Source organism: Lampetra fluviatilis, chromosome 29, assembly GCF_964198595.1.
Source record: "Lampetra fluviatilis chromosome 29, kcLamFluv1.1, whole genome shotgun sequence".
Classification (NCBI taxonomy): Eukaryota; Metazoa; Chordata; class Hyperoartia; order Petromyzontiformes; family Petromyzontidae; genus Lampetra; species Lampetra fluviatilis.
The window spans coordinates 5,723,855-5,741,908 of NC_136303.1; the positions used below are offsets into that span (position 1 = coordinate 5,723,855).

Here is an 18,054-nt window from a genome sequence, read left to right on the forward strand (position 1 = left end):
AAGGAGGGGCTGGGTGCAGAGGGTGGGGCTTGGTGGGGAGGAGAGGGTGGGGAGGGTAGGGAGGGGCTGAGTGGGGAGGGTGGGGCTGGGTGGGGAGGGTGGGGAGGGGCTGGGTGGGGGGTGGGAGGGGTGGGGCTGGGTGGGGAGGGGCTGCTCTCCCACTGGTGCCTTTATCAACGTTTAACCTACTCACGCGGCTTGTGCCCGCCCGCACAGTCGGGCATATTTGCGGAATATACCACGTCGCCGTTGACCCTGGCCATTGACCGAGCAACCCAACGTTCCTACCAGCTCCCTCCGCAGGAATGTGTTTATTTGTTCTTCTGTCATGCGTGCCACATCTTCACCTTTGTGTTCTATGAAATCTCGTTCGCCTGCTGAATGAGCTCAGGCAACCAGCTCTTACAAGCAGTGATGGAATCTCCGCAGCCTTACTTTGCAGCTCCTAAATGAAAGCTGGCGCTGTGACAAATCGCTAATCATGTTTAATTACTGTGCATACCAGCCCAGTGCTTAGCCTGATAGATCGCAATGGAAGGTAAACTGTGACAAGGCTGTACGGTAGCACATTTGCCGCCTATTGCAGAGGTTTGTGGTTCAAGAAACCTGGACCCCCAGGTTAATACCTGTGACAGCATAAACTGTACAATGTCCACCGTCTGCATCATGGTGGACGTTGAAGATCCCTCCGATGTTTTACGAAAGAAAAAAAACGGTCGGCCTCCTGTGCTGGCACCAAGGTTCAAATTAGTCAAAATTGAAATATTACCGACATATTACTGATGTTACAGAATATACAATCTAATTCGTTTCCTTTCCAGCAATGTAATTCTATTTCTTGTATATTTAAAATGTAAAATTGCTTACAACATCCCACCATACTGGCAGACCAATGCCCACTTTCAGGCCAGTGCTGTGTTGACATTCTGCTGCACAGAGACAGCTGCCATCAGGGCCCCCCTCCCCCCCAAGGCTAAAGAACTGCGTTTTGAGATGTTTGTTACCTTACGGGTGTTTGCTATTGTCGCTGTTGAAAAAAGAGGCTTTAAAAATAATATCATGACCAAAAGTGTAGCGGAAATCATCAATTACACCTGAGGACGGCTGCTTGCGTTGTGGCCGAAACGTCGTGAGAATAATTTTATTATGTTTTATTTTTATTATTTTATTACTTCCCTTCTACGTGACTTTACCGAAAGAACCAAGAAGATTACTCAAACCATTCACAATGTTTCGGAATAACTCCAGATGGACCAGAGAATTCCGAGGGTGAGAGTGTACATCACGATCACAAGCAGGTAGAGGCGGAAGAGGAGGCTGTCCAAGACATGCCCTACTTGCAGCCACTCCCCAGTCACCTGCTTCTCCTCCTCCTGCTTGTCCAGATGCCTCCTGAGGCCCGAAATCTCCCTGAGGACACGGCGCATGGTGCCGGCCGGAATTTGACCCTCGCCTCCATGCTCGCCGACCTTCTCCTCACAGCGGAAAAAGGGACTTGGGTTCTCTGACAGACACGAGGGGGGCAAACGGGTGGCAGGATGGCACAGTCGTGAAACAGAACCAGAATGTTTATTTTGCCTGGAGATATCTGATGAACAATTAAGGTCTTTTTCGCAGATGTTCAGTCGGACAACCGAGGCACAAATACTTGTGCCTCAGTTAAATTCCTGACTCAGGGGAGCCTTTCTGTGTGGAGCTTGTTTGTATGGACTCCCTGCCTGTCCTGCATGGATTTCCTCCAGGTTCTCTGGTTTCCTACCACAGCTAGACACACACAATGTAACTGCTATTGTCCAAATATCCCAAAGCTGAAACATTATCTGCAAATGACGCAATTGGGATGAAACATTGCAAACATTACCCCCCGACTGCGACAACATGACAGGACTCGGTGAGACTTCACTGGGTAAACAAGCATATATAAATACAATAAATATTAAACACTGTCTTAATTGGAGTTTGATTCTTGCGCTTGTAGAGGCCATGTTTCATATACTCCTGGATGAGGGTTTCCACACCATGCATGTTGTGGCGATAACCTCATCCGTTTGTCCAGAATACATTTTTTATAAAAAACATTTTTTAATTCCCTGACCATACTTCATGTTAGTCAATTCTGATTGGTGAAGGCGGGGCACATAGACTTGAGTGCATAAAAATACAGATTTTTGCTGCTGATTACCATGTAGCCTGCCTCTAACAACCTGCACCCAAGCACTATCGAAGCCCAAACTCTGCTCAGCTTCAGTGATCTGAAGAGATTGGGCGCATTCTGGATGATGTGGTCACAGTCTAATAACTTTTAGAACACCATTTTAAGCATTAATGAATTGATTCCAGGCCCATGGTTCACACGAGTGGCGAGGAATGATATCTGAACTGGTCCTTGGCACGTCACAGCATGTCCCCTTCACCAACCTGCACTGACCAGCATGGTGAAGTTTGGTCAAGCAACCCACGGTCATACATCGTGGGGAGGCCCTCATCCATTAATTAGTTGTAGTTGCTGCTGGTACTGTAATAATGATCACGTGTCGTGTTATTGCCAGGGTGTGTTTGGAAGGCCTCACCATTATCAGCGACATTCTGGGCTCCATCGTTGGGAAAGGTGACACTGCGAGGGTAGGGAATTTGCTTCCTGCATAATATGACGGAACCTCTGGAGAGAAGCCACTTTTTAAGCCAGGGAGGCACGTGTGACTGAACATCCTGTTTATGGACCAGTCGCACAATGAAGATGGTCTCCATCAAACTGATCACAAGCAAAGCCATGCACACCACAAAATACACCGCTGTCCAGAGAGAGAGAGGGGGGGGGGGGAGACATAGACATTATTATAGATTGAATATCATAACCAGTGAAATATACTTGTACAGTACATGTAAAAATAGTCACCGGTATTAGGTTGGGTTTTGTGTCATGCTGCACAGAAGCAAAATTAAGGTACTTTGTTCACTAATGATCGCATATTTTTGGGCGGTGATATGGCCGTGCAGTAATACCTTTGCTCCTGGTTGCAGAGGTCTATGGTTCAACCCATTGGCAGCCTCGATTAACATTGTTGGGTTATTAATCATACAATACGCGCCATCTAAATCGCAGTGGACTTTGAGATCCCGTGATGAAGACACATGACCGTGCTCTTTTCTTTTTTGCCAAACTTGAAAACTTACTCGCAATTTACCGTACTTAACTAGGAAAACATCTGTATATATATTGACCCCCGACTGGAAGATGAATGCCCACATGCAGACAGCTGCCATCAGGGTACCCCCTGGGAAAAGTGCAGGCGAGCTCTCAACACTTTAGTTATTTTCACAATAAAATAATGCAACTTTCCATAGGGTGAGAATTCAACACAACACCTCAAACAATTTACAACTTTTGGGTGACTTGCCCAATGATAAACACCAATCAATGTCCGGGACAGTAATTTTGGGGGGCCCAAAATATAAAATATTGGCTTCTCAGATTTGTCTCATCATGAGCGGATGTGACTACATTGATTCTAAGTGCCTTTCTAAAACATCGTGATAATTTACATGAGCCACGCACTCAAGACACAATCGTGAATTTGTGGACACACGTAGCAGCAGCACGCGGTGATGAACCCCCCCCCCCTACAACGACATATAAGGAGCCACCATGCAGCAGAAGCGACGCGTGGCTTCCCACATGGCTTCACCTTCCCTAAAATTTGGGGAAGGGGTTCCAGACAGCAGCAGCAGCAACACGAAGAAGCAATCTGCCGAGCTTCAGTCATGAAATTGCATCTCGCTGCAAAAGTGTCAAGAATGCGTCAAGGTCATCGGCATGAATGCTACCATGACTTGTCATGTTTTCTCCTTCCCTCTCCTAGCTCCAGAAAGCACACGTGTCAACCCCAAAGGGTTGAAACAATACAAGAGACCCCTGCTTAAAAACCCGCGGAGAACCCAAAAAAACACCCCTGATCATGAAAAGGGGAACTTCTGCAGCATCTTTTTTTCTTTCAAAGCACAGTACAGTCGACGCATCTAAAATTTTTACGCGAGCTGATAAAACAATATTCGAAATTTATATTCAATGACCACTTAATGCGTGAATACCCACACAGTACTCTGAAATAACAGTAACCTTGATTATTCATTAGTTTCCCGAAATGTTTGGTATCCCCCCGTTAGAAAGGCTGTAAGCAAAAGCATAAAAAAACCTTTCAAGCCGACCGCTTACATAAGACCTCAACAATTAGCGACAGCGGTTGCCCCCTGAGAGACACTGCAATAAAGTGGTGGGCTGATAACGTTGCAGTGTTTACACGACTGTGAACATCCACGAGACTTGTACACGAATGATAAGTGTTGTTATGTAGGCCAGGTTTAGTCACAAACCGTACCTCTCCATAACAAAGGCTCCCCTCTTAAGCCTCACCTTACCATATGAATAAAAAGTGGCCCTTCCCCCCTCTCCAACCATTATATATACGGAGTGGTAGCTCTTGCAATCTCTCATTTACTTGATACAGCTGTCGTGGCTGTGACGGTTCCACCTGAAGACGGAGGCTTGTGTTGCCTCCGAAACGTCGTGACTTTTATTTTATTTTACTTTTATTAATTTTAATGTTTTACCTACGTGACTTTACCAAAAAAACCCTAAGAATATTAATCCTTGCAGTCACGAAAGCTTCAAATCTAGAAGTGTTGCACAGTCGGCGATTGGCCGGCTTCAAACACCGAGTTCATGGCTTCGAGTCAGGCCCTCCTCTGTGGTGCGGACTCCATGTGAATTTGGCGTCGTGGTGGGTGCGGTCATGGACGTCAGCCAGGTTCAAGATGGAGGCGTCTGGACACGTGTCATGCTGGCACTACCACTCACCCTAACACATGTACGGTGCCTGCCTTAAGCGAATATACGCTTACAAAAGCCACTTGGGGTCTGTATTATTAGGGGCCATCCATTGAGTACGTACGCAAAAATCTGTCAAAACTTGAGCAAGTCCCGGGAGGGAGCGGGGCTGTTCCGCTGGGTCAACTCCGGGAAGGAAGCCGATCATCTACGATCCTCGGTCTCGGGTCTCCGCTAGTGGACCAGGCAGCGTGTTGAGCTGTCCTGGTCCGGTAATATAGTATCCCCCGTGTGTTAGCTAAGTTAGGAGCGGTGGTTACCACCCAATGTCGTTATCCTGTTAACGTTAAGAGTTTCCTGTTGTGTTAGTTAATAAACGTGTTGCCTCCAGTTCGAGTGTGCGCCTCAATCGAACCCACTACAAATACAGTGCTACTGTGACATTACGTCAGGTGTTTTATGACGTAGTTGCGTGCAAAAACCACTGCCATATTACAGCTTCCGTCCTATGACGGGCTAACAAGCTAGTTTCCTATACTCGTTTAACGACCACAACACTTAAGGACCCATGTCGCCGAACAAATTGAACTTCTTCCGCACCATACGCAGCCAACCGTGATAATCGGTTCTGGGCCTCCCTAGTCGACTCGGTCTTAAACGAGTACCGCGTTGTGTAAACATCAGCACTCGTGGGGACAAATGCTGCCAGGCGTGAAACCAGCAACGCCACCTCCAGCTGGAAGATCTAAGGAGGCTCAATTGGGTGGTGGAGTGCTTCAGGCAAACGTTGAAGGAATCTGTGTCTAAGACGAGAAGAGGGTGGCACATTCGCCTCGCTTACGGCCATGCCCAAAGGTGCCGAATTCCACAGCCTGTGTGTATAAATTTCAGGTTTACGAATTGTGGGGGAAATAGCGTAATTTATCAGTTCTATCCGAGCTGCGTCACAGCCCTTCGCACTTTGGTTCATTCCACCACGCAGACTGAGGCACGGTGGAATGTGCTATCTAAGTAGAGCAAAGGTCCTGGTTGAAACTGCAACCTGTTTTTGTTGTTGTACAATAAACAAACGGAGGATTATTCTGTCACAAACTGAGTGATGGAGGCCTGCAAACACTACGTGAACTGGGTGCCAAATGGTGCCTAAAACAACACACAAGCAGGGTGGCTAATGGCGTGATGTAAACGGGGAGAGGAACATTCCAAATGTAAAAAGCGTGATAACAGCCCTAACCACCTGTTGTAATGAGGAGAGTCGATACATGTTGGACACATTCAGAATAAAGGGTCTCATTGGGGGCAAAGCCACCGTTGATCGTCTAGGTCAGGGGTCGGCTCCCAAACCCGCATGCGGCTCTTTAAGCACTGCAGTGCGGCTCTTAAAATTCGAAAAAACTGGCTCTTATTTTGGTTGCCGATCCCTGACCATTGAAGTCCAGTTCACCATGGAAGTCCAGTTCACCATGGAAGTCCAGTTCACCATGGAAGTCCAGTTCACCATGAAAGTCCAGTTCAACATGGCAGTCCGGTTCACCATGGAAGTCCAGTTCATCATGGAAGTCCGGTTCACCATGGAAGTCCAGTTCAACATGGAAGTCCAGTTCAACATGGAAGTCTAGTTCACCATGGAAGTCCAGTTCACCATGGAAGTCCGGTTCACCATGGAAGTCCAGTTCAACATGGCAGTTCAGTTCACCATGGAAGTCCAGTTCACCATGGAAGTCCAGTTCAAAATGGCAGTCCGGTTCACCATGGAAGTCCAGTTCACCATGGAAGTCCAGTTCAACATGGCAGTTCAGTTCACCATGGAAGTCCAGTTCACCATGGAAGTCCAGTTCAACATGACAGTCCGGTTCACCATGGAAGTCCAGTTCAACATGGCAGTCCGGTTCACCATGGAAGTCCAGTTCAACATGGAAGTCCGGTTCACCATAGAAGACCAGTTCAACATGGCAGTCCGGTTCACCATGGAAGACCAGTTCAACATGGCAGTCCGGTTCACCATGGAAGACCAGTTCAACATGGAAGTCCGGTTCACCATGGAAGACCAGTTCAACATGGCAGTCCGGTTCACCATGGAAGACCAGTTCAACATGGCAGTCCGGTTCACCATGGAAGACCAGTTCAACATGGCAGTCCGGTTCACCATGGAAGACCAGTTCAACATGGCAGTCCGGTTCACCATGGAAGACCAGTTCAACATGGCAGTCCGGTTCACCATGGAAGACCAGTTCAACATGGAAGTCCGGTTCACCATGGAAGACCAGTTCAACATGGCAGTCCGGTTCACCATGGAAGACCAGTTCAACATGGCAGTCCGGTTCACCATGGAAGACCAGTTCAACATGGCAGTCCGGTTCATCATGGAAGACCAGTTCAACATGGCAGTCCGGTTCACCATGGAAGACCAGTTCAACATGGCAGTCCGGTTCACCATGGAAGACCAGTTCAACATGGCAGTCCGGTTCACCATGGAAGACCAGTTCAACATGGCAGTCCGGTTCACCATGGAAGACCAGTTCAACATGGCAGTCCGGTTCACCATGGAAGACCAGTTCAACATGGCAGTCCGGTTCACCTTGGAAGACCAGTTCAACATGGCAGTCCGGTTCACCATGGAAGACCAGTTCAACATGGAAGTCCGGTTCACCATGGAAGACCAGTTCAACATGGCAGTCCGGTTCACCATGGAAGACCAGTTCAACATGGCAGTCCGGTTCACCATGGAAGACCAGTTCAACATGGCAGTCCGGTTCACCATGGAAGACCAGTTCAACATGGCAGTCCGGTTCACCATGGAAGTCCAGTTCAACATGGAAGTCCGGTTCACCATGGAAGTCCAGTTCAACATGACAGTCCGGTTCACCATGGAAGTCCGGTTAATTATCTGCAGGGGTCGGTAACCCGTGGCTCCGGAGCCGCATGGGGCTCTTGAAGGGCGGCTTTGCGACGTTTTTTTTTCACGAAGGACCACTGTCTCGCAGTCACCACGTGCAACATTGTAAAATTTATTTGACCGAATTCGAAAAAAATGTCTCCCCTTGCTGTTTTGGTTGCAGACGCCTGCTCTAGGCGAGCAAACAAAAGTGATGACACGTCGATAATAATACGCACGGAAGTACCTATGAGTGGTGTTCCAATCGGAGTGGCCGGCAGCGTGTCTTGGACGACGATAAGAAACACCGAGTAGCCCAGAAGCAGAGTAATCTTAAAGGAGACCCTCTCTCCGCTGTCTGGGGGCAGGTAGAAGCCAGCGATGTCCATCACCATCAGGAAAGCACTCGGCATGATCAGGTTGACCACATAAAACAGAGGCCGTCTGCGTATGACCACCTGCAATAGTTCAAACAAAATTGGTGGATAATAAAGAGGGTTTTGTTGTTGTCAATATCGACAAAGAAATGAGAGTTACAAAGGCAATATTAAATAGATATTCTTTGGGTCTTTCGGTAAAGTCACGTGGATAGGTTCAAAGAAAATAACAAAAAACTAGGACGTTTCAATCGCAACACAAGCGGTCGTCATCAGGAAGATGAGGAAGATGACGACCGTAGTTTTTCGTTATTTTTGTTATTTTATTTGAACCTACGTGACTTTACCGAAAAACCCAAAGAATATGAATTCCTGCAGTCACGAAAGCTTTAAGTCAAGATTAAATAGCTAGGTGATCTTTATTTATTTAAGTATGGACTGGTCCTGCTGAAGCTAAGATGAGTAAGATGGAAAGGCACTGCAATTGCTCACTTAGGGCCTCCACTAGAGGACGCTGTAGACGGTAGCTGTCCTACTTTCCCACAATGGCCTGAAGTCTTGGAAGAGGCGGGAAATACCCACACTTTACCCCACCACACTCGACCTTGCCGGGCTATGAACTGTGGTGCACACATTTCTACTGACGGGTGGACAGAGGTGGTGGAGGTGGAGGTGGGGCAGGGATGAGGTAGTTTAGTAAACTTGCGCCAAATCGAACACGGTGACCCTCTGGATCGCATATTCAGTGTGCTGACCATTGCACCACCACAGGACCCCCCCCCTCCAAATGATGCTTATTTTCTAGGAACAAAACAGAAGGGGAAGACTCACGTAAATCTTCAACTCGGAGAAGCGGTTTTCACCATAGAGAGGATGGAGTAACTCATTGGGAACAGATATCAGCTCCCATTCTCCAAAGTTTAAAAAGATGGACTTATCTTCTTTAATTTCCTCAGGGGTCCTCCACAGGGTTAAGTTAATGTCATTGGCTAGGTGAAAACAAAGTAGCAGTTGAAATGAAATCATACAAATCATCCACACCTCCGATTAGCGTGATTGGTTATGCACGGCGCGAAAAATAAGTTCAGCGTGTACACAAACAAATATAACACTGGTCAACACACTTTTTCTGGCATAAGGTATTCCAACGGTTTTAAGGTAATTTTGGGGTGCTGATTCCAAATCTGGCATCAGTTTTTTTGTATATCACATCAGGTTTTTGAGATATCAAATATTGCATTTTCAATAAAAACTGCAGAAGAAAAATATAAAATAAATGTGGATATCTACATAAAATGATATTATAAACACACTATCCTAAAAATACAGCACCATATTTTAACACTGAAGCAGTCACTGACTCGCAACAACTTGCAATCATAAGTGACGGAGTTAATTTCGGGTAAAATCAATGAAAATGGGGTATGCCGATAGCATAAAAATGAGATGTGATAGAGCAAATCTGAGATCAGATTTGGAATCAGCACCCTGAAATTAGTCTAAAACAGCTGCAAAAGTCCAGGCCAGAATTTTTGTTTGTTTTTTTGTTGACCAGTGTAATGTTAAGTGTTGAATTCAAAGTGGTCGTGCATAGTGTGCTCAAACAAAACCTGTTCTTCTCAAAAAGTCTAAGTGATTTGAGAACAGTTTACAACCGTTGTTGACTTACCCACAAAGTGGTACTTGTTTTTATCAACCACGGAGGCATGATGAGCAGCCAAATACACTCATCAATTGATTCACTGATCGAATCTTAGTGCAGTTTGCTCATTTTTCTGAGAGAAAAAATGTGTAATCACACCCTGTAATTTGTTTCTGCTCGATACACACTGCAAAATCAATTAGATAAATGAATGAAGTCATGTCGAGTTGCGCCGGTGGAGCGGCTTGTTAACAAATCTGCGAGTCAGTGGGTGCACGGAACTTTTTTCAAACCGGCGAGCAGCGCTTACACGTGTGAAGCCAGCTGGTAAAGGTCAGAGTGCAGTTCTGCACATCAAAAGGGAAGCTGTAGATATCCAGGCTGCACGCGGACACCACCTGCAGTGGCTTGTAATTCATTACCGTGCCATTATAACTTAGATAGACATATCCGATATCAGGTGACTTTCCCACATCCACGCTGTATTGAAAAATCATACACACACACAGACAACATTAAAAACGGTCACGATATACGGAAACACGTACATTTTATAGCCGCTTTATTGTTACAGGTTAGACAGCCGGTTGAGCATATATTTCCTTGAGATTTTAGCACGCACTACTGCGGGCATCCTTGGGAATAGAGAATGGAATGCAAATGACTCAATGTCTAGTTTAGTGTTATATAGCGTTGTTGTTCGATAAATTTTTTTTGGAAACTTAGACACGGCTAGAAGGCAGGGAGCTGGTGCCAACCATTGCCCAGGCTCTGCAGTCCTATATATATGTTAAGATTTTTCAGCCATTAACACTCAGCCCAACCCGAAAAACCACACTTGGAGTCACAGTTTACATTTGAACAAAGTACCGGTGAAAGTTACTACAGTCGACGGGAGGACGGCCGTGGATAATTCAAAATCGAGGAAAATAAAAATATAAATGATCGCGGATCTCTTTGCCAAAAACGTGTGCCCAGTGATAACACTTTCCCGCTCCCACACAGACGACCCGGCCTCTTAAGTGGAAAGCAGAGCCACGCCAAGAAAAATCAAACTCCGCCCACTGTTGTAAAGATATGCAACTACTGTACTGTAGAGGCGATCACATGGATTTCGGATGAACTGGAGCAACATAATTGTTCAGTTTAAGCACGTGACTTGTAATAAACATTTCCAATAATAACAATGTAGAACTGTTTGTAGATTGTTAATTTGGGTTTCAGGGAAAATTGATGAGTTGTCAATAGATGTCAAAATCTCAGATGCGTGATTAATCCACAAATCGCATAAACAGCACGTGGATTATTGAGAGTCTACTCTGCACAATTTTATTAAAACATTTTATTGGAATGCGCGAAATGAAATCAGTGCTCTTAGCATGTACCACGATTTCACCACGTGGAATGTGTGTACACAATTCTACTTACAACTCGCTTATCATAATATCAGGAACCCAGATGTTGTTCGTGGGAATTGATATTTGCTCAATGCCGTCATACTGGACAGGGTCCCATTGTAGGAACTCATCAGTCCACCGCTGCAATGGATAACAAATATAGGAGTCAAACAATAGATCGAGGACGAGACGGCATCGTGGACAAAGCCGTTGGTGCCACCGCACCTCGCTACCAACTCGGTTTTACTCTCTGCAAGATCCGGCAGCAGCTGCTGCTGTACAGTAGACACGTGGTGACCTCCAAGATCTGCCCTCACAGCATCCCACCATCTGCTCTTATGTTTTCCCATGCAAATGCCTGGTAATAGTGATCATTGTTAAACAATACCACAGGTGAATTCATAGACAAAAATCCCCCGTATAGCCTGAAAATAAACAAATTCGAGTTTATTTCAATATATTCTCACTGGTTAGAAATAAATATAGAAACATCTATCAATAATACAATTTAAGTAAATAAATGACCCCTTTGATATTTTCAGAGAATATACTTTCTCATTCTAGTGGTTTATTTATTATTTTTTGTCAGTCCAGTGGAATCATGTAACGAATGCCACAAAAATACAAAGACCCCCCCCCCCCCCCCCGTATAACCTTAACATACTATTGGGTCAAGTGCTGTTAGCGATCACCTATGAAGGCCGCAACGGCACGCAAGGGGATCGGTCATAAATTGTTGTGAATTATATCACAGGGTCATTCATGTTATTTTTTCAGAGGATAGCACTCTTAATACCATACACCATTTCCAGGAATCGGCACAAATCTGAACTGTAACTCAAATGCCGTACAAGTTTACGTCTATAGTTTTGTATTCAAGTTTAAATATATATCAGATTTCAGGATCTTCATATATTCATTATTATTTTACGAGGACCAAATCTACTGCTATGGCATGGATTGAAACCATGGACTCTGGCAAAGAACATGGATAATTTTTTTACAAACATGCAACTCAGCATAGGCAGATGCATGCTGGGAGTTACAGTCAGAGGAACAGAGAGGGGAAACCCGTGAACAAATACAAATTAAAGGCGGAATCTTGACTGTCAAGAAATGTAGACTTGGTTAGAAATGTAGACTTGGTTAGGCCCCCCTCCCTGTTTTCCTCCTGATGACGGTCACTTGTGTTGCGATCGAAACGTCGTAGTTTTATTATTTATTATTTTTTAACCTATCTACATGACTTTACCGAAAGATCCAAATAATTTGGTTGAGACACTTCACGAGTACAGATAAGGACCAATGGATGAGACTGGTGACAGAATGGCAACTGAAGGAAGGAACACACCCAACAGAGACGATGTCTACTCAAGAGGATGAAGCTCCATGATCAGCTGATGCATGACAGTAAGATGGATTGTGAAATGCGGAACCATCAGCGGTTGCAACGATTTTGGGAGGTATTCAACATGGGCTAGATCACGGTTGATGATTATGAATACCAAATAAAGAAAATGCCACGTAATAGCTGAATGTACCTGTCGATACCAGATATACGCTGTAAGCACTTGGTTTTTCTCATCCTGATGGGAAAAAAACAACCGTCACTTTGGCAAGTATTATTAATAATATAAACAGACCACACGCTGTACTCGCTACAAGATTTAGTATGAAAAAATACCGAGCTGCTGACACGAAGAAAATTGCAGCTCCTCTGTAGAAATGCAATGCTTTAATTGCATACACAAAATGTTGCGTATTATTATGCTGGGTGGGTTGACACTTGTGGTGCCACTCTTGTGTACCCCTGGCATATGCTGCCAATGCTCTAAATTAACTGCGAACACGGGCACGAATATTTTAAGCAATTGTGTGGTTGCAGACGCATAGGGCATTACGATGATTAGTGTGCAATGCTGTGCCACAGTGTTTGTAGAGCATTTTCCGCACTAGAATGTGTGTGCACATGAGCACGTTTTTATCCTGCGACGCGCTTGCAACAGCACCACGTTGCGTGCAAGTTTGACACCGTTTGCACTGAAGCGGCATCTGTGTCAGAGGTCGCAAACGGGTTTTGATTCCTTACCTGTACCCGTACCCGGCCGCACCAGGGTCGCAAACGCGTATCGGGTACCTGATTGCGACCTCTGGGATGAAGCCATGTTGCAGGCGCGGGCGGGTTGATTCTAGGAACTTGAATGGTGAGAAGAGACAAGACGTTGGGAAATGAGTGACAAACAGTTACTCACCAGTGACTCACGGCCTACCCGTACCTGTACCCGGCCGCACCAGGGTCGCAAACGGGTACGGGTAGCCGGGTATCGGATAGGGTACGGGTATCGGGTACCCGGTTGCGACCTCTGATCTGTGTTCAAACGCGACATTTGTTCCGTTTGCACTGAAGAGGTCTGCCGGTACTTACCACATTGAGTATCGCGTACAGCATCACATCGATCGCAACAATGATGGGCTGTCGCCAGTTTTTAACCGGCCTCACGCCTTTGTCGTATCCAGAGGACAAGCGTGCTGACAAGTTCCTCAGCGGCGTCTTTTTGTGCGCGTTCGTCGAGTGCGCTGCAAAACAAGACGCGTTTCGGACGAGGTTCCTGAGAGCACGTTGCGCTGAGCGCTCTTTTAAAAGCAAGAAGAGGTGGAATTTTAAACGACACGTCTCGTGCTTTGCGTCACCCGACTCGGCATGCTCAAAAATTAATTCATAGCACTGCATTGTAATTAACGTATACTTACGATACATCACGTCATGACGCACGTGCACACCAACGTGAACATGAAGCCAAAACGGTTATGAAAAGCAGCGGATATCGAAAGATGGGGATCGGACTCACTGCCCCAAACCATACAAGATCCCACCGAAGGGGGAAATGGTAACTTTGTTTTAAGTAAGAGGTAAGGGATAACCAAAACACACCGGACATAAAGAAAATAAAAACACAAGAGCCGGACTTAGCGAGCATTTTTATCTTTACACCCCTCCGAGTCCGGCTCCCGTCTAACCTGCAGTAGTTATACTCTTTATCATCCCTCGCTCACTGTTTCCCGATCTTCCATCCTGCTAACTTATTCGTAGATATATATTTTTTTAAAGAAAATTATATTCCACCAAAAATGGAAACCCTCCTAAATGAGTTACCTTTAAACACACACCTCTTAAATATAAAAAAAAAAACAGTCAGGTGGCTCTGGGCTAGAGTGAGCAGCTCATATTTAGACGATTGTGCCTTCAGTTCAGTTTATTTTTGAGTACCCCGTGAGCCCAGAAGCTCTGAAATCCTAGTTGGTGATTGACTCAGCCCATAACTCCGCGGTTGATAAATTATGTGCAGTACTACATTGTGGGGAAATCAACAGGAGTTGTCAAATGAAGAGACTCGCCAGGGAAATTACACCAGTTAAATTTTAATTTAAACAATAACTCTATTTGACTGTAATTTCAATTAATTATAGTCAACATTTATATAGGCAAAGTCGAGTATAGAGTAAGGTAATTTTAGGCATATAACATCAGCGGTTAAGTAATTAAGTTTTTAAACATTCACCTTACCTCCGTGCTTTAAAAACATCAGTCCACTCAAGACCAGCACCGACAATGTCAACAACCTATGTGTCCTCATTTTGGTGAAATAAATCTTTACTGAAGACCATATAGCAACTTTAAAGTAAAAAAAAACTGTTGATTGCAATTTTTTTAAATCAAAATACTATTTTAGGTATATATATTTTTGAAAACGTTGCGGTACACAATGGATAACTTTGCATGGCATATATGAAGGTTCATGGACTCCTCTGTTTTTTGGGACATCTAAGCAGCTTATATCTGTGGTGTAATCCGAGTCCAATATTGACTTCTTCTCAAATAACACAATTACAAGGAACTCGGGCCTCAGGCTTTGTTTACTGCAGTTCTAAATTAAGCAGGAGAAGAAATAAGAAGGAACGAACAGAATGTCATCATCACAATATTAAGTGGAGCGACATAAATTAACGTGGCATTAATAAATTAATTCTGGTGAGCGCAGGCATTAGGGCACTGTGTTGTGCTATTAACCCAACATTCTGAGTTTGACTCCCTGCCATGCCAATTAGTGTGATATTTGAACCTGAACCACTGGTTGGCTCCCCTTCTTCACCAATCCGCACTGACCGGCGTGGTGAAGTATGACCATTCCATCGAATGAACAGCGAAGCATTCGCAAGGCGTTCATCCAGCAGAGCATTTAGGAATGGACGTAAATGACCACGATCTGTATTTACATTTTAAAATACACGTGTTTACTGAGCCCCAAGAACAGTACTTTATGCAGCATGATTGTTAATTTTATTTTAATGTCGTGATTTCAATTTCAAGCCCATTTTAAAGTGTTAATTAGAAAACAGTATGTTCACACTGATGTCAGAAATGTATATTGTGCAGTGGAAAAAAAGAATACAATGTGTGTATGCATTTACTTTAACATTGCGATAAGAATAAACAAGTATCTTTTAAAATATGAAATGCCACCATTGATGTATTGGAAAATACGTGTTATTAATATTTTAACCTGAGGGCTAAAAGCAGTTCAAAGTATACCATTATAGCCGTCATGTGTACATGACCTGGTACTCGTCAAATCGAGCCAAATGTAATTACTACATTTCCTTTTTGAGTATCCTTGCATAAAACTAAAAGTCTCAAAAAAGGAACTTTGGTAATGCATGACTGTGCAAATCTAATTAAATTTAATGAGATTATTTAGAAATGCGAGCACTCAAACAGTCTTTTACACCTAATGAGAATGGAAGGAAAATTACGTTGTTCAAACAACATCAATAATTGACAGGCATATATTCGGAAACTTTTGATCAATATTGCCAATATATTGCAATGAGCTCATAGACTTGCTCAATGTTAACACTACAGGGGCAGTAATATATCCATTCAAACTATATTTTTTATATTCTTAGGTTTTTTCGGTAAAGTCACGTAGGTAAAACATTAAAATTAATAAAAGTAAAATAAAATAAAAAATAAAAATCACGACGTTTCGGAGGCAACACAAGCTTCCGTCTTCAGGTGGAATCGTCACATCCACGACAGCTGACGGTTCCACCTGAAGACGGAAGCTTGTGTTGCCTCCGAAATGTTTTACCTACGTGACTTTACCGAAAAAACCTAAGAATATGAATCCTTGCAGTCACGAAAGCTTCAAATCTAGAAATATATATTTTATATTACCAGGTAAAGTCCACTGAGCTATATAGACCTTTTTCAGAAGCGACTTGGCCACCAACGATAGCTCAGCGAAGTGGCTTATTACGTGGAGATTTATAGCAGCCAAATACTCTAAACGCATGATTCTGAATGTGGAGGGAAAAACCGGAGGACCCGGAGAAAAATCCACGCAACCGCGGGGAGACATGCAGACTCCATATATATAGGACGTCAGGGTCGGGATCGAACCTACGACCTCCTGCATACCGGACGATTGTAATTCACCAATGAACATTAACAATAAGCACAAACTAAAATGCAAGCCGATAAATTGTCCACTAGCACACGTGGCATAGTACACATCATACAGCAACTTGGAAGTGGGCTTGTTCGATGGTTGTGGAGATGGCGCTGAGGTAGAGCCTGATGAAATGGGCCTTGAGGCACAGGCGTGCTTTGGTAACCTCAAATCCGTGCTTACAAAATCCAAAACTCGTGCCATCTTTCCATCTAAAAATACCATATTTGCAGCATTCTCCTGTCGTACACTTCGGAGAATTTGGTCGCGAGAGAAAAAAGTGGTCCGGTATTCATACCTACTTCCGCCACCAAATAATGTTTGTGACTGGTAAACCCTGTAGTACAGTAATGTTTTCAAGAAAAATGCGTATTCTTTCAGTCTTATTTTCCTGATCGTTCTGAGTCTATGGGCATTCCAGTGTCTTCCCACGTGATAAAATACAGCAACTGTATGACCAAACATTTGAAGACGCCTGGACAAGCATCTTGATAGACAGTGAGGCTTCAGTGACAATTTTGTTGTTGTTAAATTATTACATTACATTTCATGAGAGTATTAAAAAAAGGCTTCTTTGTATCATTTAATTTGGCCAAAACATTAAATGACTTAAAATCCAAAAATGCACTTATACGTTGGCCCGGATCAATTCTTCCTCATTATGAAATCATTCGAAAATGTGTTATTCCCTCAAACGTAGTACATTAAATGACTCACTTTGCACTCAATTATCACCGAGTCAATAACCTAAAATTAGATGCAACTGAATACCTCCCTACTCTTGATTTTTTATAAAGTTTTGTGACCTCATATTACAGTGGTTCAGCAAGGTGAATAAACAATACAATAAACTAGTATACCATAGTCTGTATGTTATGTACTCTTAAACTGGTTAGTAACTACTATTAATGCATATGGATAAAAAAAAACACAATTATGATTTTACATATACACGTAACAGCAATTGAAAATACGTGCGCCCCCACATGTCCATTTTACTGTGAACATTCTGCCAAATTGTCATTTAGCAAGAATATTTATTTCACAATTCCTCCAGCAATCCTTACTTCACCAAACTCCGATGAGAGTAACAAACGTTCCAGAAACTTGACCAACAATAATGGACGAGCATAGAAATGAAACCTATGAGCAAATCACCCGGAATTAGACCTCAGAAGCATTTTTTTAAAGACTACAATTTTTATTTTACCAGGTAAGGCCCGCTGAGCTACATAACTCTTTTTGAGAAGCGACCTGGCCACAAATGATAGCTCAACGAAGTGGCTTATCATCACGCGTAAATGTACCGCAGCCAAATACTCTAAGCGCGTGTTTCTAAATGCGGAGGGATAAAAACCGGGGGACCCGGATAAAAAAATCCACGGGGAGAGAGACATGCAAACTCCTAACATACAGCAGGCTTCAGGG

The 18,054-nt window shown here is 44.0% G+C and overlaps 1 protein-coding gene across 1 annotated transcript; it reads right to left on the bottom strand.

Annotated features, from left to right (window-relative positions):
• Positions 1-1,223: 1,223 nt before the first annotated feature.
• HTR3A (5-hydroxytryptamine receptor 3A) lies at positions 1,224-13,580 on the bottom strand. Its single transcript, XM_078870226.1, has 8 exons — positions 13,542-13,580; positions 12,658-12,702; positions 11,148-11,257; positions 10,030-10,199; positions 8,909-9,066; positions 7,948-8,158; positions 2,571-2,792; positions 1,224-1,504 (listed from the first exon to the last, which is right to left on the bottom strand). The coding sequence occupies exons 1-8, from the start codon at positions 13,563-13,565 to the stop codon at positions 1,224-1,226; spliced, it is 1,221 nt and encodes a 406-aa protein (XP_078726352.1). The 5' UTR covers positions 13,566-13,580.
• Between the last annotated feature and the right edge of the window lie 4,474 nt (positions 13,581-18,054).

Bases quoted from the DNA above. Each gene is read 5' to 3' on its own strand.
- HTR3A (XM_078870226.1), bottom strand. From the start codon at position 13,565: ATGCTGTACGCGATACTCAATGTG. The intron at 10,200-11,147 runs GTAAGTAGAATT...TTTTCAATACAG, and splicing joins GATATTATGATAAGCGAGTT to CGTGGATGTGGGAAAGTCAC. The intron at 8,159-8,908 runs GTGAGTCTTCCC...GAACTATTGCAG, and splicing joins TCTCCGAGTTGAAGATTTAC to GTGGTCATACGCAGACGGCC.